The following is a 25263-nucleotide window of genomic DNA, read 5'->3' on the forward strand; positions in this document are numbered from 1 at the left end:
TCTTATTTATAAATAGTCGATAAAAATGATTTAAAATCAGTTGGAAAAGCCTTGTGAATGTTGGTCGTGAGAAATGTTGGTAGAACCTTTAATTCCTGAAGTCGCGTGATATCCGTGAGAAGCGTTTGCAGTATTTGGTTCAATAAATGGCGAGGGAAGGACGAAGGAGCAAGAGGGTGACTCTGTCCCGCGGTTGTAATTTCCTGGTGCAGCCGTGTTATAATTATTATCCGAGTTGGAAATTCACTGGTCTGGATTTTTAGCGGGGTAATTAGCGTCGCGTGGATCACGCGAGGTCCAACTGTTACGTGCATCATACCTGTCCGCCTCCTTCGTGTAAAGTCACAAACAGGGCACCCAAGTTGACGTCAGGAAGTACATCGAGGCGACGAATAAAGAGAAGTACAAGGTTATCGCGAGTTGTTCGCGACTCGCATGAGGTCTCTCTTCGGGCTGCACGAGGACTCAAACGTAGAGAAAAGCTGTTGATTCTCCACCTCCGTCGCTCGCTTTTCTCCTCTACGTTCATTTGATTAACGGATCCAGAGGGACATCAAAGTCCCCGCTGTACATAAAACCGGTGACTGATGCAACCCGTGGGACGTACGCTCGAGCACACGGATGAATCTTGCCCTCTACGAATACCTTCAAAACCTCGAGCTCAGTCTCCGATATACGTGCGGATTATACGGTTTTGGACATGAGGCTGGTTCGAAGCTCATTGAAATTAGAATACATTTTGGATTATGTGTAAATCGTTCTTGCACCGAGTTGGAACACCCTGTCAAACTCTAGGACTAGTCGAGGTCAAAGGTATCTAAGCGTGAAACACCGTTCCTTGGTTCTTGGATGTGTACCCACTAGGGTGGTCCTTGAAGAGGTGATTTTTGAATTTAGACTGGCTCGCTCCCCAAATCGGCTGCGCACAATTCAAAAATAATTTCTTAATTTTTTCAGATTTTTATCTCAATTCTAACTCGTGTCCCAAAGAGGGTGGATTTCCATATTTAACCCTTCCAGGGCTATATCAAATCTATCGAACGGATTTCGATGAAATTTGGTATAGGGAGATTTTTGGGTCACTGCTTACGAATCTGAACCAAAACTTTAAAAATTAAAATTGGCGGATCCAATATGGTTGACCAAAGCTCCAGAGGTTACTTGATGTTGCCATATTGGACTCGCCACGTTGAATTATAAAATTTTGAACTCAGATCCGTAATCAGCGACCCAAAAAAGCCCCCGACACCAAATTTCATTTACATCCTTTCGGTAGATTTTATGTGCCCTTGAAAGGGTTGAATGGAATCCACCCTCTTTGGAACACGGATTAAAGTTGAGATAAAAAATGTTGTGGAGCCAATTTGGAGGGCAAGCAACTCGAAAATCAAAAATGTCCTATTCAAGGACCACCTTAGTACCCGCGTTATGATAGTATTACAACTGTAATGATCGAACGAGAGGAAACAAATGGGGTTCGAACCCCTGAGATTTAATTACCAATCTGGGTTATGGTATCACCGAGTACAACGTACCTGGTTACTCAATCAGCGCGGAGAGCGAGGCGTAGAGCCCCGATCTACCCTGTATAAATTTCGCTTGGTCAGACATTAACGGTAGCAGAATGAGGCCGCGTGTAACCTCAATCAGATACGGGCTGGTGCCTACGTCTCGTTAACTTTGTGAGCTCCGATCACCATGCTGCTGTGTATGTATAGCGCCGCTCCTGCAGGCGGGCTCGTTTCATCCCCCTGGAAGTTCCTGCAGGGTCGATGGGTTTATCGGGGATCAACCAACACGGGACAGGACAGGAGTGACACTCGCACTTCCTTCGGTCCCGACGACGAGTCCGGCGGAACGTCGAGACCCGATTGAGCCGTCTCTGATTGAGGGAACCAGTTCTGGACTAAACCCGACGAATGAATAACGATGATTTGCATCGCTATACGAAACAACGATTATTTTGATTCCATATGGTAGAGTGTCTTGTTTTTTTTCTATAGCCGTGATGCTCTTCGATGCTCAAAAGTTAGGAAAGGAGGTAAAAGCGTTTAAGAAATATCCAGCGGTGTTATTCGCGCAGATGATAATGAACACGAGTGAAACAATATCTCTACTTTTTAACAGAAATGAATTTGAACAAGTCTTAGCAACAGAAGCTGCATGATATTAACGACGTGAGAAAAGTTTTTACAATTAAAAGCTTCACCACGGTGTTCAGTGGTTCTGAAAGTCCTTGAGGTACTGGAAACGTCCTTGAATATTTCTTGACCTTAAAAAGTCCTGGAAATATCCTTGAACTTTTCTTGCGCCCTGGAAACATTATATTTTCAAGGTTTGCTTCGAATGATATATTTATTTGTGTTCACTGAGTTAATGTTTCTAAAAATTGGACTCTTCTTTCGAATCGCGTTTTCCATCGCGCCGATTATGTACGGTGACCTCTGCTCTCTGCGTTCATTTATTTTTAATTTTCCCGAATGTCCTCGAATAACCTAAAAATTTTCTTAAAATGTCCTTGCATTTATTACGGATTTTTTACTGGATACCATTTTCCCATTTATCCGTACAATCAGACCTGACCGACTTGTCGACTAATTGTAATTATATTCTGACGAAAAATGGTCATTTCGTGACTTTCACTCAATGATCATGAATTACTTGGCATACTCGCAACACGCGTTATGTAGCCGAGAGAACCGAACGGGTGGCGGCAAAGCCAGAGAAACAGTGAAGATAAATCTGGCCCGTTTAAGGCTAATCTTTCGCTTCTCTCTTCACCCTCCCCATTTAGCCCATTGCAGCGCTGAACCGGTTGAACGAAGACAAATCAGGTGGTTAACTACACACGCCCGTGGCTACCGTCCTCGGTAGACGCGTATTTTTTTTTTTCCTTCGTTTTTGCATCCTACCTTTTTCCTTTCCGCGTTTAAACACTATCTTCGGTCGAACGGCATTCCGACGCTCGAGTCGGATTGTAGGTATACCAAGCCATGCATACTGCATGCGGTAATTACGACCAGTATACGGAGGTTTCCGCATAGAGTGTAAGAATAGAGTGGTCGCAATGAATGAAACATCTTCATTTCCGGCACCGCCTGCAACCCTCGGAATATTTTTTTATCCCAGCACCGAAATGTTGGAAATATAATAAGGTATGAGAGCGAGACTAACTATAAAAATAGACTTAAGACATAGACTGACAAGGAAGGTATCCTAGGTCGACCTTTCCGATTTCATTTCTTTTGTAATATGTTATAATGGACTAAAAAATAAGCGACACGTATTTTTTTTTCATCCGCCATTAAACACTTTAAGGGGGTGAAAACGACCCCTAAAAATTGGCATCTAACGGGGTGATTTCTTGATGTATTTGAATGGAACTAACGCTGAACTGTTTTACTAATGGATAGAAACATTTTAGCTTTCTGTGTCATTTGAATCCATGAAGCGCATCAACTTTACGCAGAAACATTACGTTCAGCTATGTGTATGCAAAAGTTTCGCGAAACGAAGTGAAATTATTACACGTCTGCGCATGAGTTGGCGTGTATTTCTACGCCTCACCCCTCGCCATGACGATTTGAACTCCGAAGTTCAGCTTGGGCTGATAGCGCGGGGCACCTGCCTAACTGCCCGGTCAGACCAAGGTCCGGGGTCCAGAGTCATAACGCGTAATGCTTTCGGCGGCATTGTCTCTCTGCGCGTGGAACTCAACGGTGTGTGCAGGGTGACAATAGTTGCCACGGACTCATGCTTAACTCGGATTATGGCCAGAACGGGCTTCCTAATAGCCAGATTCCGAGCGAGACTTCGGCGAAGTTATTGCTAGGTGCTGCAGGCACCCACATTCAGCTTACAGATTCACATTCCGGCTTCTCGACCAAAGTCGTCCAGATACGATGATGATTCTCCGTCCAGTGTTGTTCTACTCAGACGTCGAGGATGGACTAAAAACGATCGGAATCCTGTATCGATGAGAAACTAACTATATCCATGGATTTGCTAAACAGTTACTGCAGAGTTATAAAATTGATTCATACCACTCGACGCTTCATGAAACGTAGACCTGATTTCAACCGTGACCTACATTACCTTTTACGATCAGTTTTCACTTTTATCGAAGTCCCATAAACAAATTGCTCAATGGGAATTGATCTAACATTTTTTTTTCAAGCTGTAGCACTGATTCATACCGTTCCATAATTTCAATTTTGAAATATCTACCAAAGTTGCATGTTTGTTTACGAATTTTTGCCAACGATTGACTAACTAACGGTCTTTGGAAACATCGATTTGGTCTAGATGGGGGGCTGGCGTAACGTACATGACATTCGTTACCATTCAGGAATAATTTCTACTGTCATTAAAGTTCTAACGACAAAACCAACTTTCTTCTATCACAGATCTGATCGTCTCAAAGGTTCCCAGCCCTCCATGACCTTGGTCAATGCTGCTTTTTTTGATTCCCCGTAACAACATGCCCCCCCCCCCCATAAAGTGGGTACAAGGCTCGGAAATAGTTGCAAGGTTGATGGCCCGAATTGATCGTAAGCCTAAGACGCGTTCGGAATCTCTTTGTGAGCGATATCTCGGCCCTTCGAAGGATTTCGTACCTGGATTCCGGGTGCGGGATACGGGAAGGAGGTCATCCTATATTCTGGGAAGCTGGGCGTCATCTCCGTAGTTGATTACTCCAGAGCGAAATCGACGGGCAACGGGGCGACATTAAGCTGGACGGTCTCGCGATTCGCCTTGAAATGCAAATACCATAGGGAGATATCTCTCGGCCAGTGTGGTGTCTATAGGTTTGCGCATCGACCGTCCAACCCGTGCATGAATAATGCATCTATACTATACGGCTGCCCTCGCATGTGGGGATTGACCGGGACTTGGACTGACTCGTGGTATCGATGCAGAATACCGGGGCCGCTGGTGCTTTTGAGAGAGACGTGACTCGACGTGCGAAGGTAATGAAAACTGACGTCTGGGAAGCTGTTCGTTCTGGACAAAGTCTAGTGGGCGTAAAAAGCCAGCTTTCGGAGTGGCATGTATTTTGAAAGACGGGCTTTGTGCCTAGACTCTTCGCCCGAACCTGCATCTCCAGACATTTTTAATCTTTGTCTATTGGGAAAAGATATCGAAAACTTGTAAGGTTGTGTCGACAGAATTATCCGCGGAAATTCGTTCGGTAATGATAGAATGACGAGATAGTTGTGATAATGCTTTGCAAAAAGTAAGCGAATACACCCGAAGGGGCAAAAAATGTATCCTTCGTTACGGAACACAATGGCGCATGCAATGCATTGAATTTTTATTAATTTATTTTTTTTTTCAAGCTTGCACAATTCTGCACACAGGCGCGGATTCCAAGAGAAAAATACTCGTTAACAAGGTGAAAATGGAAGAAGAAGAACCGAAATAACAAGAGAGGGATAGAAAGAGATTAAAAGAAAAACAAAATACAACAACGAAAATTTCACATCAACTACAACTTTCAACACGTTTCATACTCTCTGGTTGTATTTTTCGGTTGAATGAATCGTGCCTAGTTTATACATTATATATAGCCGACAAGAACTTATCGATGATTACTTCGTCGATGTTGCATAAGCAGCAGCCAACTACCTGTAAGCATCTGGCCAAACTTGCGTGTTTGAAAACTTATACCTATACACGGGTTTTCGCTCCCGCCACTGAGGCAAATTGACTGTGAAATTTTCATCGGCGCAAGCACCGCTAGGTAATTATGGACAGATATACTAGCGCTTTCCTCAGATTTTAGCTTTTTCAAGTCAAAAGAGATTCTCAGGACACAGTGCGGCAAATACATTTAAGAAAGAAAAAAAAATGAAATAATAAACAAACGAAATGGAATGGAACATTGGTAACGAAATTCGATAATGAAACCAACTTTTGCTATCAGGATACTTATCACAAGGACGTTATGACACTTCGACTTATTAAACGTCTTTGCAGAAAGTTAGGTACGATCATTAATTGAAGTCCGCTTCGGGCACAAAGATTACGACGTTAAAATAACGCGTCGCAATCTGTAATAACGACATATAATATAGTATATACAAGTCTCAATGAGGACTGCTGGAAGAACTCTCAGGATGTCATGATCTTCGTTTCAGCGTGATGAAAACCGGCTCATCAATCAAACCATCGAACAATACGGATGGCTACCCTACAAACTTACATTCGTATATGTTGGAAGAATCTTAAAAATGTTATAACCTTCGTTTCAGCATCATGAAAAGTGACCAACCAATCCAACTGTGGAACATTACTGATGGCTACTCTACACACTTACATTTTTATAAGTTGAAATAACCATAAAAATGTTATGTTTTACGTTTCGGCATGACGAAAAGCGACTAACCAATCGAACTGTGGAACATTGTCGATGGCTACTCTACGCACTTACATTCGCATATGTTGGAAGAACCTTAAAAATGTTATTATTTTTGTTTCAGAGTGACGAACAGCGACTAACCGATCGGACACTACCGATGGCCACCCTACTCAGTTCCATTTGTATAAATCGCACCGACCACCGCGGAACGCTGCAGAGGGTCTCAATCCCGAGTAAGGAGGATCGTGTCCAGTGGACCGCAATGGTCAGATAAACGAGAAAGCGTAGCGAGGTCCATTCCGCGTTTTCTCTCGATACGAGGTGGTCTGCAGCCCTTAGCAAGGCTTGGTCCCGGGAAATGTCCTCCGACCCACAAGGCGCGTCGACCTCCTTAGAGACGTACACATAGGTATATGAGTGCAGTCCCTCGTTTCTGCTATAAGGTACCCACTTCTTCTTTCCTTTATTGCCATAGTTCACCGCTTGCGGAAATTATGGGGTCTTAACTTTGCCCATATTTTCTTATCGGGAAAAACGGCTCCGCGAGATAGCCTCAGGGTTATATTATTGCCCTGCGTATATATACACATATATATGTACATGTATATAGACACATAGTATTTTCGCTCAGTATGAGGTATTGGAAAGAGACCCCGATTACGTCGGCTACTCCCTTTCTCAATTAACCAGTCGTTATCCGCCACTCGACGTTTCTTCGCATTTTGCGTTGAGGGAAACCCGTCTGAGCCGGCTTCAAGACGTCTTGATTAATTGCTGCATCGTTTTCAGCTGTTCCAAAGCTGTCTCATAGAGAAGAAGAGTGCTTTTTGAATGGAACTTGACCGTTTTCTGTGAATTTCATTACACTGGCTACTCCTCATACCATTTCGCAACAAGCAGCCACTTATGGTATCCAGCTCAGACGTTCCAGTCTAGGGGTGAGTAAACATTGAGAAGTAGTGAATTTTATACAGACGGTGTTGCTTCGTAGTGAAAACCTTTTCGTTACAATCTTTCGTCGCAATGAGCGAATGTGGTGGATTAATGATGAGCGGAGATCAATGGGGGATAATCCCCTGAAGAGGATCGTTCACTCCTCGGTTTCGGAGTCTGGCGGGTATTTTCAAGGTAGACGTAGGAATCGATGCTGACGGATGAGAGGTCTTGGCTTATCGGGAATGACGTACAGATCGGATTACCGACGGGTTCGAAAATCAGGATGGCTCTTGAGCGAAGAGCATTAAGCCCTGACTCGCGGCGTTCATTCTGTCGAACGTCATTGTGTATTTTAAACGAGGCGTCAAGTGTCTCTTTGGAAATCGCCGATCGAAACGAGGTAGTGAAAAACGTGGAAGCCTCGCTTGAAACTTCTTCAAATCGGGAAAGATTAGATCATTCCTCGTTTATACCATTCGGCTGAGTCTCTCTTGGGACCGAAGCCGCCAACTTGGGTCTCCGATCTCATTCTAAGTTCGGTAACTCGATTCCTCCCTACAGAAAAGGATTCGCCCCTTGATCGATTTCCATAAAAATAAAACAGAAAGTAAAAACTCGATTTTTTTTTCTTATCGCCTTGGAATTATTTTCACAGAATGGGGCAAAACCCCGGCACCGATTTTCGTCTGCGCAATTTCTGGCTAAACTTAGGACGTAAAAGTGGCAGAGCCAGTTTCTTCCTTCGTTCTCGGAATGAAAGAGAGCGAGGGTGTAAAGCGAGGCTACATTCCAACGGAACATTTTCGTCCCGTTTCGAAAGCCGAGAGAGAAAGAGAGAGAGAAAACTCGGTGTGAATTAGGGGAGAATTAGTATCGAACTCGAGACACAACCGTCTCGGCGCCACGCAGTTCGTATAATTATCGACTTTGCAAAGTTCAACTTTGCCAAATTTCCTCGCGTTATGGGCGCAAGGAACCAAGTGCGTTACAAAGATCCAACCGAGAATGAGAATTTCCTTTAAAGGTGTGTGTATTATGTATACCCGAGATACACGTGTACACCGTCTTTGGCATGCCGACCGACGGGGACGTAGAGCTCGGAAAACCTGTTGTTTTAATTAAGGCTAAGTAAAATGGCTTTGCGGGATTCAACTCCTTCTTCGTGATGCTCGTGATAATGAACGCTGGGCTATTAGCGAGAATCACCGCCGAGCTTCGTTACTCCGAATTTTTACGAACAATACTTTACTCCTCGAGTTTATTTTATCTAGAACCGAATGCAGCTACAATTTAAACGCCAATGACGATATTACGAATATTTGACCATAACCTCATTCTTTCATTATTTTTTTCCACCACAAAGTTTGACTGATTCCGATTCCTACAAAAAGCTGCTGAATAAGCGACGTGGAACTTTTTTGTATCGGTCTTCGTCGCTGTTTTGTCCTCTATTTGTCAAAAAGTTTTCCCAGGTTCAGGACAGTTGTAGTAGCGAAGGTTTTACTTCTCTTAGAAAAAGTATCTTATATCCCATAATTCTGACGTCTATATACTTTACAGGATCTTTACGGAAGTTTCTTTATTTTATTTATTTTTTTTTTTTTTCGGCAAAATCTTTTTTTATCACATGGGCATGAAAAGTTGAGCTTTGCGTAACAGTTTAGCGGGACGAAAGTAGTCAATTTCATCCTAGTTTCGTGAAGATAGGTTCGCGCACGAGCAGTCCGCAATTGCTTCACTTTCTTCTCTAATTGGGAAATCACTTTTGTCCCTAGGTAGGAAAAAATGACGAATCGTATCCCGTAGAACTACTGGACCCCATGCCAGTGACTAGGGTTAAGTAATGTACATGGAACGCATGAAGTGACGCGATGAAACAAAATTTTAAACACAACTTTTTTTTCTCAAGATCGATAATACTTTGCGTAGGAACGAGTTTATTGCTTGGACAGACTCAAAATTGTAAGCAGCCAGTTAATCGTGAACTCTGTTCCCGGAAGAAAATTCTCAGTAAACAGATAGTCAAATACTTACCATAGTCACCGGTATTCCAGGAATCACATTCGCAAAGTCGAAAAAAAAAACAAAAAAAAAAAAAGTGTTTGTTCGACGAACTCGTGAGCAAATATTTGTACAATCGTGTTTCATCGAATTCCATTCTGAGTTAGGAAAAAACGACGGTAATTCGGATTCTCAGAGAAGACCTGCGAGGATCGAATTCTTCGCATATCTTTTACATTCCGACCGATCCCGACACAGGGTGTGAAAAAAATTATAAAGTCGGGAGAGAAACGTGAGCTTGGACGAAAGTAGAAATGGGGGGGAGGGCGCGAAGCGCAAAACGAAATGCACGATTCAAGAGATTAATCACTTTCAAATTGGGTGAAAAGCGGTTGCAAGATTTCAAACTATTTCAAACAATTTGGTACCAAAAATTTCAAACGATTTCAAGCGATTTACGGTCAAATTCTAAGCGACTTGTTTTTGGATTTCTAATCGTTTCAGCTGATTTCAGGCAATTTTCGGACATTTCAAGTGATTTCCAATCGATATCTCCTTCGAAACGCCTTATGCAGAGTATGCTTTGCGATATGAAGAATTGAATATTACACGCGTAAAAGTTAGTAAGAACGTTACACACCTGGAGCACCTGTAATACGTGGCAATTCTTCACCGCAGGGCCGGAAAATTTCTTTCGTTGACAAATTATCCCGGGAGAAATGTTACCATCTAGCTCGTAAATTCAACGCATTAGTATCAGCGAGGCGGAAGAAGTAGAAGAAGAAGAAGAAGAAAAAGAGGAGGAAGAAGAAGGAGAGGAAGAAGGGAGGCGGTTCGCCCCTCGTCGCTAGGGAACTAAGGGAACCTGCTGCTCGCTCGTTCGCTTTACTTACCAACCCCCGTTCCGTGCACGGGGCGCATCCCTCCGAGTAGGTTGTAGGTAGGTACGTCAACTCCATCGAGATAACCTTCAGCTCCGAAGCAAAACTTTAAACTTCGCTTCCCTTTACCCCTGGCACAGAAACGGCTCCGATTACCCCCTCTGTGCGTAGGTTTGCATTATATGTATACATAACTTATGTACATGTATATATATATATATATATATATATATATATATATATATATATATATATATATATATATATACACATATAGTATACCTTATACACGCGCCCTTACGAAACTTCGAGCCGGTATGACAAATTGGACGACGTTATTTATCGCCCCGCCTGCTTCTCTGCTCCGTTATGCGTGTATAATCTCATATACATATATATATATATATATATATATATATATATATATATATATATATATATATATAAAATATAATCTCATATACATATATATATATATATGTATATATATATTATAATATAATACATGTGCCTACTGCATGTATGTATGTATTACATAACTTAACGGGTATACGTATTACGTAAGAAATTTTGGTCCTCAATTTGATAACGTTGCGTTTCTTTCTTCGTTCGTTCAATCTTTACGCTGTACGTTTACACTGAGAAAAATGACATTTGTTACAGTAACTAGAAAAATTGAGTAAAACAGGTATCGTTGAAAAAAAAGTGTTTGAATATTGTTGGAATTAGGAAAAACGAGGTACGCCTAACCATTTTGCGCTATCGTAGATCCTTTTTTGGCGATTGTGGTAAAAATGAAAATAGTTAAGGACTGAACGGTAACCGGAAATAAAAATTTCTCTCAGTGTATGTTACATTAGAGTGACTGAAGAAAAAAAGTCGTTAGTTTTTTTTTTTTTTTTTTTTTTTTTTTTTACTTCCACCAGCCGCAACTCGAGTTTGCGATACAAAATAAAACACCATGCGTCGTTTCAGACTCTGCAAGAAATTATAAGTGGTCGCAAAATCGAGTTTTTGATTTCCCATATAAATAAAACGTAGACGACTTGACAAATATCCTTTCACGAAATACGATGTGCTGGATAGATTTTCTGTTTCTCCGGAAATGTTTTGTACGCAACTTAAAATTAGTTATAGTAACTTGACATAGAATTCTTTTTTTTTTTCCAACCTTTTCCCTTTTTTATTTGATTTTATTTTCTTCTCGTTATTCAAGATCAAATTTTTGTATCTTTCATCGAACACTTGTCCCAGTTATTCTCTATCGATTACCATTATTAGGTATCCAGAATCACTTTGATTGAAAAACTTCAAATTTAATAATCACAGTATCAGAATCTTTCGAACTGATCGCAATTTTTCTATTAAACAGTTATGTTCACCTTGATATTTTTATTTGCTGTTTTTCTACCTAACTTGTTCATCCGTTGCAGAACTTTACACGAGTTATTTACGGAAATGACGTTATTTTTATTAAAAAATCGTATCTTGTTTCTGCGACGAATTTAAAAATTTCATCAAACCTCGTCCCGAACCCGTCAAGGGAACGGAATGTTGAACGATGTTATATTTTTTAATTTTCATTTCTCCCTTCTTCACTCCCTAACGACTGTTTCAGTGGTGAAATTTTAGCGAAATATGTGGCCAAGCAGAAGAGGAGGTAGAGGATAGACGGGGAACGAGTGGCGGCTAGGCTGGTTTAACGCGAGCGCTAAAATTTGATTAATTGTTCGAAGCAAATATACGTTGTATGTATATCGGTTCGCCCTTGTATAACGTATTTAACGATGCAATTTACACTTGCCGCAGGTTCAACGACCGTCCCTGCAAATTTCCCACGTGTTGTATGTATAATACACGTACGCATGCGCATCTCTATCCCTACATGTATACCTGGGACGACCGAAAGTAGGGTTATGTTTGAAAATTTTTTTCCGTGCATAAAACTGAATTTTATCGGAAAACCGTTACGTATCTTTTAAACTATGACATTTTATCCGTGTCGTGTGTAAATTTGGTATTGAAAAATTTCAAACGGTAAAATAGGTAGAGTCGTTTTTCTGGGACGCGTTTTTGTTGATAGCGTTTGCGGCACCAGACGTGCCTCCGCCATTTTTTTTTTTTTTTTGGAAAAAAATTATATACGTATATACGTATCTTGAAGTAGATAGATAAAATTAGTAATTATCGAGCCGGATTTTAAAAATTCAATTTTTTCTGACCGTGGCAGTATATGGAATACAATACGCGATTTAGTGCCTCAGAATTATTAGGACTTATGATGAAAACAAAAGAAAAAAATAAAATAAATATACTATGCCAAGTATCGAAAAAAAGGCTCGACGAGTACTAGATTATTGTGCGAAACCTAACTGTGCAAAACTAGATTTGGAATGTTTCGAATGTTCGCCAATAACTCAAGAAGTACTGAACCAATTTTGATTCTAATTTTTTCTGTCGATAGCTGGAACTTCTGACCAGATTTTAGGCTACATTTCGTTACAGCGAGATCGAAAGTTTTTGAGATATAACGATATTTGTAAGCGAAGTCGAAACAGGATCGCGCTCACTTATAACGCGAACGCTGACTAAACTTGATATCATCAATCTTCGTTCCAATATCTTCAATTTTAAGCAAGATTGTTTTTAACCGAACAGAATTTTCATTTTGTTAAATTAAATTTTGGTGCGGGCGAACCCGCGACGGGCTGCTAGTGATATACGAAAGGTCCGTCGTCTGCTAAAATACAAGAGCAGTTCTTTGCCAGGGTGGCCAACCGTCGTGAATGTAACCTCAAAAATATTCCATCATTCGTTATGTATTCAGAGTGACGCGAGTTGAAGCAAAGAGTTTCTAGTTTTTGACTAAAGAAATTGTAACGTACATATGTGTGTCGGAAAGAATTTTAAAGAGAAAATCACAAATACTCTTTGCTGTTTTGTATTTGACAGTTTTTTTCTACCTTCTTGATTTATCGTATTTGTTATTGTTCATGTTCTCGAATGGTCCCTAATTTTTTACTTTAATTATAACACTACTTAATACACGCATATAATACAGGTACTCACCTATTAGGTATGTTTTGTCCAGCGGTTTTTGGATGAATCAATGTAACACGTTGTAAAGGTTGAATTGCGTTTATAATTTCAATGTTTTATTAGTCGAGTGTCTGTGTGTGTGTGTGTGTGTTTGATACATACAATTTATGGATGATTATATATTATACAGCCTTCTCTCTTACTTCGTTAATAATATCATTACTTTATATAGCGTTATTCATACGATCAGTTTAGTTTTTCATTTTCAATTATTTACATACAAAGTCCGTGTAAAAATACAGGAGCCCGAAATTTTGCGTTAATTTTTTTTCTGCTACTAGTCGTTTCATTATTTTTTTTTTTTATTTTTTTATTTCGTATTCTGTTGGTGCACATTTATTTTCTTTTTCTTCCCTAATCAATCGCGTACATATTACAATAGCATTTGTACAAGTATTATATATATACATAATATATGTATACGTTACATATGATGCATATTGTATGTATAATATATAGTTGCTATAGTTTGTTGTTGAACCTCAGACGGACTTTGTTCGTAACGTCGATCTATTTCTCGTCGAGTTACAATATTGTGATGTGTCATTTTAGGAGAAGTGTTTTTCTCTGCCTTTCCTTATTCCTGCTTTAAGTACTTTTTTTATCTGTTTCTTGACTCGGTGTAATATATTTCTTAATTCATTCAACCTTCAAACGAATTGCCAGCAATTCGACAGATTCACGGGATTAAATTTAACAATCATCGCGAAATTACAATAAAACAATCAGTGATTAGTGAGTATTACAAGATAATAAAAATCACTACTCTGCCTGTTTCGCTTCAGTTACAATTCAAAGGAAATGAAATCGGTACATGAATATTAAAATTTCACGTGTATCGTCCGATATCGTAGTCGATCTTTTTACACATATCATTATAATTCTTACCTATGCAATAATAGATATACAAGGATATTATATAATAAATTTTATATAGTATTCAATACGTTTATTCATGTTTATATTTATTGTTTCCTATATGTGTATCATGTATAATATGCGAACGAGGCAGACTGGCGTGTCTCTCGTATAATCGGTACATAATCATGTCGAATTTAAATATTTATATACATGTATATATATATATATATATATATACATAAATGAACAATGTTATATACATGGTACATACAATATGATATAGGAAATAGATTGGAAGACAATTCGCAAAATATGGAATGTTAGTTACGATTTCGTTTTTTTATTTTTTTTTTTAAATTCTTTTTTACATTTATAATTTTTTGAATCCGTTGAGAAATATCGATTCAGAAATAAAAAATGGAGACTAAAACTGTCCGTCAATGAGGGAATTAATTATTTACACAGAACGGAGCGTTGACTGTGCAGATTATTAATTTTCATTAACGAAGCAATAAAACGTGTGGATTAACGTACGATATATACACCGTTTGCCAAATGATCGTGCCGCACGAATTTTGCAATCATAAAACGACGATATTAAACACACCTCGTAAAATCTAGAAATGATCACAATCCTCGATATATGTAATATACGTATCGAGAGAATTAACAGGAAGAAATATATCATTGGCATTACTAAAATAAAAAGTAATTTCAACGTTGTTAATTCAATCACAGCGATCTGAAGAAAAGTACAGTTTTTTTTTTTTTTGGTTTTTTTATTCTCCTCCGTTGCAAAATTATAAAACTGCAGCGTGTAAATTTCGGAGGGAATTTTTCACCCGTACTATCCAAATCCTTTATTTTATCTCTACGTATACGATAATGTTTGCTCTCCGTTCTTTATTTTGTCTTTACCGCCTGTTGCCTTTAACACTCTTCTATCGTCACTGTCTAATTAATTAAATCTGTGGGCCGTGTGTGTTATCAGAGCGAAAGGACTAATGAGTATCGAATTCGCTGAGAGGCTGCCCGGTATCAAAGAACGCATTAATTTCAAATTAATTACAGGTATTATATTTCGACGGGGCGGGTGAATCTGATTGAAATAACGTTTCACCGTGATCCAATTACGTGTGAATATTGCTCACAAATATATATCTGTATAAATTATCATTCGTATATTTGATGCAGGGATGAAGAATTTTTAATTCGTGTAAAGTGTGCATTTCTCACGAAATGTGGAGAAATTTTCGTTATTTGTAAATTTTCACCGCTGGTCCGTCGGTGCAGTTTGCGATTCTCGATCCCACCAACCCAACAAAACTTTTCCAATTACTTCGGTAACGAGGTTAAAACTAGAATCTAGCTGGTATAATATCGCGTATATAAGCTGACTTTATACATTCCAGATTTCAACCCCTCCACGTTGCCCATAATTCTATGGTTGTAATATACGTATGTAATTCAAATATTCGGTACGAATTCGGTGAAACTCGCCAATTCGACGGCGGTCCGAAATTCAAAGGAAAAATTAAACGGACGGGAGGAAAAAAACTGGGACGTGATTCGTGGTTAAGAAGCGATATTTTTGCCAGGATTTTACATTTAGCTGGGCGTTTCTACGAGCTATAGATATATTCGCAAAAAATCTATAAATCATTCGGAAAATTGACAAACTTATGCGTGAAGTAAGTTTTCGCTGATAATTTCCAAACTCGCTGCTCCATTTTCAAAGTAAATAAAAATTTCGTAAAGCTTTCTTAAGAGTTTTTCAATTTAGATTTTCGATCAACGGAAATTCATGGGTATCAATTTTTTATTTAACACTTCCTGAATCAGTCTTCAGGAATTCTTCTGAAATTCACACCATTGGATGAAAATAAAAAAAAAAAATTAAAAGAAGGAAAAAAATTGAGAACATCGAGCTACGGAAGGATTCGATTACATACATATGTGTATAATTTTTACACGACACAGTCGGAGCATCGATATTATATTCCGTACGATAATTTCGAGTCTTATTTATGTTTTTTTTTTAGTACATATCGAAGTATAAGGACATATTATATTAAACCACCATAACTATAATTAACAGTTGATTCACGTCTGCCTCATAATCGAACTAAGAACGGACAGAGTAGAACGCGGAGAATACAACGATTTTATTTACAATTTTCAAAAAATATATAATATGTATATACTATACATACACTCAACTCCTCCGTTCATGCGCTCGGCATATGAATTTTCTTATACACATATAGTTACGATGTATGTGTAGTTAGATACTCATAAGGGTTTCTGCTGCACGTTATAATTATCGTTTTAAGTAGTATTTGGTTAAAGTTCACAATGTACATTTATTAATCGCCGTTACCGCCGTTATTTACATCCTTGTCGATGGCACTCGACGCTTTTAAAAACCACAACAAGCACCACAAGCTTCGCATTTATCGTAATATCGATAATTCTTATTACAATACAACTATACGTATATACAAGGAAATATCATATCACATGTACATACCGGGATCACATTTTTCTCGGTTATTTCAAACTATTAACACCGAACTGAAATGCATCGATGTTTAACATATATTTTCGCAAGTCCATTGTCGTTATTATACGATAATTATTTTTAAATTGTTCGCACATTATCGTCACGTTTATAGATTATGTTGGATGTTTTCACTTCACTCGCGATCAGTCGTACAATAGCACTTTTGTTTTTCATCAAAAATTTAGTTGATATTCAGATTTCCGATGGTGAACCGTTTCATCAACTATCGATAATCAACGCTTTAAATTCTTTCCACCTTCCGATCACTTTAGGTGCACGTATAATTATAATATATATTATCGAGTAGAGGAATACAGTTGGTTCACATGGTGTATATATATATATATACATTTTTTTTTGGAGATTTTCCCTTTATTTTTTACTCGTTCAAACTTTTATTTCATTCTCAACTACTTTTTCCCTCGCAAAAAGTTCTTCTACTTTACCCTCATGGAAATAAAATTAAAAACATATCAACGTATTATCGATAGTCTTCCGAGAGGAACAATAACAGAACAGAACAAAAGGAAAAACGAAACATCGACGATCACCGCGTCGCTGAGACATCGGCAACGCGAGATAAAGGGGGCAGGGGTCACGCGTTATCGGTAAAAAGGAATTCGCATTCGGAAAGCAGTACCTCAAGATCCGACGGGACGGTGTGGAGGTCCGAATTGGCGGCGTGATCCGGCGCCGAGACGTTGGCAGGTTTGGTCGCTGTGCGCTGCTTGGTCCTTGCGTGCTTCGTTTTACCTGGCGTCGTCCGGATGAGAACCCCTGTCCGAGGCGCACCGGTCCGACAGGGGGCAGCGTGAGCGGCGCCGGTGGCGCCAACTTTGTCAGCCTTGCGAAGCTTGACGCTGAACTTGAACGGCGGCTTGTAGACAACCTGCAGCCGCACTCTGTCGCTCTTCTCGCTGCTTCTGGCGATGGAACCGAGACTCCGAGCCTTCGGGTCAGTCGGTCGTCGCAACGTAACCTGCCGCGTTCGACCCGTCGCGTTTCTGCCACCTCCACCCGACGTCAGACCCGCAGGAGTCGACTTGCTTTTAGGCAGGCAGGACGGCTCCTCGGCTCTACCCTGCGATGCCATCAGCCAGGATCGTACCTTGTTCTTTGGGTCTGAGTCGGCTATCGAAGTCGTCGTGTCGTTTTCCGCCTGAGCCGCCGAGTAGTCGATCACCTCCTTCTTTTTTCGACGCTTCTTGTTCAGTCCGTTGTTTATGTTGTTGTTGGACTCCGACGAACCCTGGACCTTTTCCTTAGACGTCTTCTTCCCTCGAACTCCCGACGCCAGTAACACCTCAGCGACTCGTTTACGCGAACTCACCTCATCTATCGCTGTCACTGTCCCCGGTGATCCTGCACCCGGAACCACTAACGCCACAGCCGCCGCCGCTGCCACTGCCGCTGCCCCTTCCGGGGCTACTCTCTTCTTTTTTCCAACCTTTGACCGTCAAACAATCCATTAATTTCGACCCTGTATCGGGCCTCTGACGGATATTGGGGTGGGAAGTCATTGGGAAGATGGAGAACGGGATTCGGATTGAACATCAATGGAGAACTCACCTAGGATTCGGAAACTTCAGGATTAAATTTTACTTGTTATGGTGACAGTGGTAAGTGTCATACTTCGAAACGAACGCTTTATAATCATTGAACGAACAGTTCGATACACTCGCCGTTTTCATTCTGAATCTCGACTGGAGACCAAATGAGAACTTCGGAATTTAATTTGACTCCACTAAGTAACGAGTTTAGGATCAGTGTTCCAGAAGCAAGCTCGTGAACGTGTTTCTACGCCACAGTTATAAGTGTGAACCTTCGAAATGAAAACGGCAGTGACGAATGAACAGAAACCTTTGAATCTACAATTGTATACACTCGCCATGTTCGTTCTAAATCTGAATATGCACGTGTTGATGACCAAAAAAGTATTTCGGGAGATCGATCTGCTAGAAACATGCTAATGAAAGTGCTTCTACGAAGCTGTCATAACGGTCACACATTTCGCAGAAAAGGCAAACAACGCAAGGAAATGAACACCAGCCATTGAATGAACAGTTTAATGCACTCGAAATATTCAATCTGGACATTGTTCATCCTCGGTTTGCACGAAGTGGGAGCTTTTACCTTTGGTGCTTTCTCCTTGGAGACCGAAGTCACATTCTTGTTATGCTTCCGGCGCCGTCTCTTCTCTCTGACCTTCCGGCTCAACGGAAGTTTCGCCCTGACCGCTGGTGGATGAACCGTGACTCCCCCCTCTCCTTCCGGTGGTAGACGTACCGTCTCCGTCGTTGAGCTGTGGATTATCGTTACCGATTTCAACTTGAGATCGGGCCGCTTCCCCAACAGTTTCGTGCTCGCCACCTGTCGAGACATTCAATATCGTTGAGAGAATTCACGGCAAAGAAGCGGAACAAAAAATTAATACAAACATCAAACCTAATGAGATAAAGGCATGGTTAACTTGATTACGCGGCTCCGATGGACGGTATGGGTGTGGAGTGGAAAATTCTAGCATTAAACGAGCTTTATTTTTCTACTTTCTTTCTCTGCCGACGGTATAAGCTGAAAAATAAGCTAACGAAGCCACTGAGACGTAATCTTGAATCGATCAGGATTGTTCGAGCCAATTTTCCGACGAGGATTAGCGAAGTGAACTTGGAACTTTTCGTGTCAACCGAACCAACTTTCTTCTCTTCTTCGCTCATCTTTCTTCTCTATCACATTGGGTTTCACAAACTTTTCTGTGTAGGACTAGGTTTAATAGCGAAGAGAATATTATTCATCTCTCAACTAGATGCAAAGTTTACCCAGAACAATTTTCCAGTAAACTAGGTGACAAAAAATAGGTATTGTTTTCTACCGACGAAATACTGATCATAGTATAGGTAAATTGGCAATCAGGATAGATGTTTAATCAAGTTCACATTACGAATGATGGAGCTTAACGAGCTTCTACGAAGTGATTTGGAGGTTTTTGCCGCAAGTGCTGATATTTTGCGATTCGAGGAGCTAATTGTTGATCGGGTTACTACTTAGCTCACTGTTTACGCCATCGGAAATAATCAGTAATTTTGTTACATACGTTATGGACGTATTTGATCGGGTTAAGGTCAAGACGGTGGCAAAGACGATGATCAAAGTGTTTACTGCTAGCCTAGAATCTTTAAGACACAACTGCAATACAGGGAAAATTATCAGGTTCGACTCAAAGTCTAATCGCAATCACTTACTGCACTTTTCGCAATTCTTCGGTGAACTCTTGTCCGTTCTTCTCTAAATCGGGCAAAAGGTGACAAAAAATATTCGCAAAAGGATCGTTAAAGTATCGATGAAAGTCTTTTAGAATCTAGATATCACTTGGATTCATAATTATTTTTTTTTGCGGTATGAGATCCGGTCGAATTCACTTGCAGTGAGACTTGGAAAGGATTGAAATTACTCGAAGCGAAAACTTCTTGGAAGACTTGGATGTTCTCGAAATGTCTCACGACTTGAAGTGAATTCGAAGGACTTGTCCGCAGGTATCAGAACTGTTGTGAAAGTTGAATACGAACCAGAAGAGCGATTGCAGCAAGAACTATGAGCGCCACTGCGTACCAATGATCGGCTACCCATCGTTTAAACGATGCGAGACTTTCATCGGAGAGAAGGAGCTTCCTGAGAGTAGCCAGAGGGCCGCTCGGATCGACCTTTAACAACACAAAAAGGATAAAGGGAGGTTAAGAACTTCTTCGCGAGTCGAAGTAGCCGCCTCGAGATACGCTCCGCGTCGTAAAATTACCTCTCTGCATTTCTGAAACACATCGCAGTATCCGTTGTAGTCATTGCAGGGTGTTCCAGGCTTGGAAAACATGTCCGGAATATCGTAGGGCCGTTTGTTCCAGTCGAAGGACGAACTGCGGAAGTAAAACTAGGTGGTGAATTGAAAAATGGTAAAAGGTGAGAAGAGCCTTGGATGGTTTTTAAAAAACTACGAAAACTCAAAGGCCAACGATGTTTGCACCAATTTTGTTTTCATTGTCTACCGGGGTTTTTTTTCGCATGAAAGATCATCGGGAATCCATGAAAACGTGCTCTCGCCGTTTTCGTTGCTTTTTCGCAAAAACCATCGGCTCACTTTTTCATAAATTTCGACTCAGTTTTGAATCATGGCGGATAATTGGTCGAGGATGACTAACAGGCAAGGTTTATTCTCGCCAGGCTCTCTGCAGCAGAGTTCACAGGCCTTCGTGGGTGGATCGGTTGGCCCTGGAATGCACTGACAAGATTCCAGTCCGTAGGCGAGGCAGATACTCCCCGTGCACTCCTGAAACGTATTTTAAAACGGTCTTGTTTAGCCGAGGTTTTCAACGATCCATTCTCACGTATTCTTCGCGCGTATCTCATGCACAATTTTACGGACTGTCCGAAGAATAGTGCAACAAAAAAAAAAAAAATTCAGACGAACATGGCGTTAATTTGCAGAGGGAAAATGTGACAGCGGCTTAAAACTTGCCAACCTTTTAGCGTCTCAGGAATTTTCTATAGCACGTTGTATCGAAGCGGAAAAAATAAAAATTAACGAAGAAGGTGAAGGTACAGTTTTCGTTTCACGAGATTCCATCGATCAGGAATTTTTACATGACTTACAATTAAAGCTAACCTGATGTAAAGTATTTTAAATTTCTTCAAAAAAATAATAATCAAGGTCACGTAGTACTCCCACCTCTACCGACCGAGCACTCATCTCTTTTCTTCTCACACATTAAATAAACAAATGAACGGAAAGAGTTCAAATTGTGTCGCTCTTTTCTAACGGAATTCAGAAAAGTAAGTCATATCCCGAAGATCGTCAAAAAAAAAAAGACAACGCGTGGCTGACTTTTTTTTTGGGAATTTAATATGGGAAAAAAAAGGGTGAGTATTCTCGGTCGGTAAAGATAGGACACTAATGAACGACTTTGATAAGTTATATTTATTTCCGTGGTGATGAAGCGAATTAGCCACAGCTGGATTGAGAAAATTATCGGCAACCCAGATCGCTGGGAGGATTAATTAAGATCGACAAGTTCTACCGTTCCTCCATTATACTTTTAGCAAAGCTTAAAGCACGAAGCTGTGATTCTGAAGTTATAAGTTGTAAGAAGAATAAGAAAAAGGAGGAGAAGAAATTTGTGGTTATTGAACGAGCTGTCACTCTGTTCGGTGACAATAAGCTTCGACCTAATTCCTGCACTTTGTAAGAACTCTCCGACAAAGCTTTTATGGAAGTGAACCGCGAGCCGAGATCCGCGAGACGGAGAAAACGGTTTGACGCGGTCAGTAGGAGCTTTTCTTCTACGTCTCTCTTTTTTTCTCACTTCTTTGTTTTTTCTTCAATTTTTTTTATTTGTTTCAATTTTATCTTTTCATTCCATCTTCTTTTTTTTTTTTTTTTTTTTTTTGTTTTCCTTTTCACTCAAATAATTACCGTACGATTTCAGGCTCAGGTTTATACCGAAAACACATTCAGTTCGTCGATTTTAACCTGTGAAGAGTAGAAATAGAAGAAAAATAAAGATAAAAAATTGTTTAAAGATTAAACTCACCCCCATAAAGCAGACCAGCTCGTCGTTGCAGACCGTCTTGTTCAGCTTGTTGATAGACGGTGGACAATGCGGTACACGACCGTCGCAGAAACTTGCATCTCTGCACCCGTTGTCATCCCTGCACTTGACATTGAACTGCAGTTTGCATTCGGTTGTGCAGCATGGGCCCTGTGCAAAAGAAATTAATTTCACCTTACTTGTTACGATGGGTTTTTCATCGAGTTTCTACAAGGTGGTTGACGATACCAGAATAAAAAAATCTATAGATTCATAATTACTTTTGTCGTTAAAAAAAAAAAAAAAAAAATGAAGAAGAAAAATAGTGAAACAATTTTTACTAACAGTTGCATAAACGATCGGTCAACTCTCTTCGTCCGAATTAGCGATTCAAAATTTTATTTTTCCCTTGCTAAATACAGATTAATTTACCGAAATTCTACTCGATAAAGTTTATTTTGTTCTCTAGAAGCAATTTGTATGTTTTAATAGTAACGGTTGAAAGCGATAAAAATTTATCGACGAAATTTAAATAATGATGAAGAAAATAAAAGTAAATAAATGAAACACTCCTCGGGGCGTTTTGCGAAACGTTGAATTTACAGCAAACGTGTACGATATAAAGTGTAAAAGGCTGACGCTGCTCCAGACGAGTTGGAAAATATAATGAAAAAAAAAACGGGGCAATCACAAATAGAGAATACGTGAAATAGAAAACGCGTATCGTTTTACTCGAGTTTGAAATTTACCGGCAGGGATGAAACGGGATAAATGTATCGTTCGGCAGTTTTACAGAAGGAATTAATACTGCATCCGCTGGAGTATCTGAAGCGCGTAGTGCAGACGTTGAGCGAATTCTAAGGGTTGTAAAGACATTGAGCTTTACGTATAACAGAAAATTGAATCGAGAAACTCGATAGGTGTATAATACGCTGTGAGCGTTGTCGAGATGGAAAATATTTTTGAGGTAATATATTACACGTGTAAATTTTACACGTGAAGTATTTTACGCCAACTCGACGAATGATGTTTCAGATTTTTCTCTCAAACCGTTACTTTTTTGCATAAATTTTTCAAAGATCCAAACAGAATAACATTTTTGATATTTTCAAAAATTCTTCGAATTCATACATTTTTACGCACGAAGCGTATGATTACGTGATTGATGATAGATTTAAAAAAATTGATAATTGCTAAGAAAAATAACAAACGAAGCAAATTTGGAAATTTTAGTTTCTAAGAATTCGGTCTAATAAATATTATAAAAAAAGTTTCCAGTTCCGGATTTCGCCTCAAACAATCGTCTTTGATCTAAGATCGATTTTTGAGAGCCGTTTCGTAAATTTCAAAAGTGCAATTCAGTTTTTCATCTTTAATTTTAATCGTTTGCGATAAAAAAATAAAATAGTTAAGGACTGAGCGGTAACCGGAACTGACAAATTTCTCTCAGTGTATGTAGAGTTAGTAAAGTGGTATAAAAAATGACGATGGAAATAAAAAAATGGCGAGAGAAATATCATTTGCAGAGTTGGGGTTGAACATTCCGTGTTGTATAACGTTAACCGAAACGAGACAGTGAAGAATATGCGGGGAACAATCCCTAACCTGACTGGGACTGCAAATCGAGCCGGGAGTAAGTCGGCAGGGAGTTTCTTCGGCGGGTGGATAACGACGCTGAGGGAAGCAGCAGGAATCTCTGCAATCTTCTTCCCAGCCGCAGTCGCACTCCTCACCTTCCTCGACGACGCCGTTTCCGCAGAGGGAAGCTTGGGGTTCTGTAAAAGAAAACAAGTATGCATGGAACAAGGAAAAAAAAAAAAACAAGAACGAAATTAAAGATAAAACGGAATCGGGACGAGGAAAATTCCGGGCTGAGGGACTCCCTCTATCTCGGCTAATAACTCAACGGGAAGATAGAAGAGGGGGGGGGGGGGGGGGGGGGTAGAACTTGAAAGGAAAATTATAGAAGCCGAAGCCAAAGTTGTTTTTAATTCGGTTACGACAACGAATGGATCATAGTTATCCAATTTCCATCAAACTTATTAGCCTGCCTCCAGAGCCACGGGACCAAACTGACTTTATGAAAAAAGTTTTCTTTCACTGATTAGTCGAGTTATGTCGCTCCTCCTTCGGATCCGGTTTTTAACCGAGCAACTTATTTAGGGCAATGAAAACTTCCCGAGTCTTTTCCCCCCCTCCCCCCCCCCCTGGAATTTTTAACGATAACGCAATATGCCGCGTCGTCCTAACTTTGTTGGGGGAATTTCGAACCTTCGAAGAAAGTTTGAACAAAAAATGAGCGACGAATCCATCGTTGAAATTTCGAAATTGACTATTTCTCATCCTCAGCTCAACGAACGTTTGATCTGCACTACAGACTGCAGTCACTCGATAAACTCGAGCTTTGTCTAGAAAGCTTTTCCGATCTTCAAAGAAGCTTCGCTGCTCTGCCTGTAGAGAGTTGAATAATCGTCGCCTTTGCTTTTTATCTCTAAAAAGGAAACGAAATACCCGCCTTTTTTTGCTCTTCCGTCAATAGTAGCTTCAAGCTTCGTGTTATCACCGCCGATCGAAACTGCGAGTTCTCTTTCGCGCTCTGCTAAATCTTTGCTTTTACGATATCGTTATCTGTGGGACATGTCGAATTTTTTCTTAAATTTCAATTTGAGCAAATTAAATTTGAGGGCGCAGATTCCTCGGTCAATGTTTATACGGTCGACTTGAAATTTTGACACAATCTTTAAAACTCGTTTATCGATTCCAGCTCGTGGCTAGATTTTCAAATTTCAATTCCAAAATTCTTGTATAAAAATTTTTCCAACAACTCTTTGGTCGAAGAATAAAAATTTTTTGTTTTTCAATCGTATATATTTGAAACTAGAATTCTTTTTTTAACATTTGGGCTACGAGCTTGAACCCGAAAAAATGTTTTGAACTGAAAAATATTTTTATAACTGTTACACAGTACGTTTAATCCTTCAACTTTTA

The 25263-nt window shown here is 39.9% G+C and overlaps 1 protein-coding gene across 3 annotated transcripts in view; it reads right to left on the bottom strand.

Moving 5' to 3' along the window:
• Nucleotides 1-13328: 13328 nt before the first annotated feature.
• LOC107225787 (disintegrin and metalloproteinase domain-containing protein 10) overlaps nt 13329-25263 on the bottom strand; it is a 91477-nt gene continuing 79542 nt past the window's right edge. For 2 of the 3 annotated variants that reach the window (XM_046734431.1, XM_046734430.1), the window contains 7 exons: nt 23881-24050; nt 22279-22446; nt 20890-21017; nt 20493-20607; nt 20266-20400; nt 18836-19072; nt 13329-18149 (listed from right to left, as the gene is read on the bottom strand). In XM_046734431.1, the coding sequence (XP_046590387.1) occupies nt 17298-18149; nt 18836-19072; nt 20266-20400; nt 20493-20607; nt 20890-21017; nt 22279-22446; nt 23881-24050 (1805 nt within the window). In that variant the 3' untranslated portion in view covers nt 13329-17297. Of the gene's footprint in view, nt 18150-18835; nt 19073-19941; nt 19985-20265; nt 20401-20492; nt 20608-20889; nt 21018-22278; nt 22447-23880; nt 24051-25263 lie in introns of all 3 variants that reach the window. The other variant, XM_046734432.1, reaches the window with a different exon arrangement.

Source organism: Neodiprion lecontei, chromosome 3 (genome assembly GCF_021901455.1).
Source record: "Neodiprion lecontei isolate iyNeoLeco1 chromosome 3, iyNeoLeco1.1, whole genome shotgun sequence".
Lineage (NCBI taxonomy): Eukaryota > Metazoa > Arthropoda > Insecta > Hymenoptera > Diprionidae > Neodiprion > Neodiprion lecontei.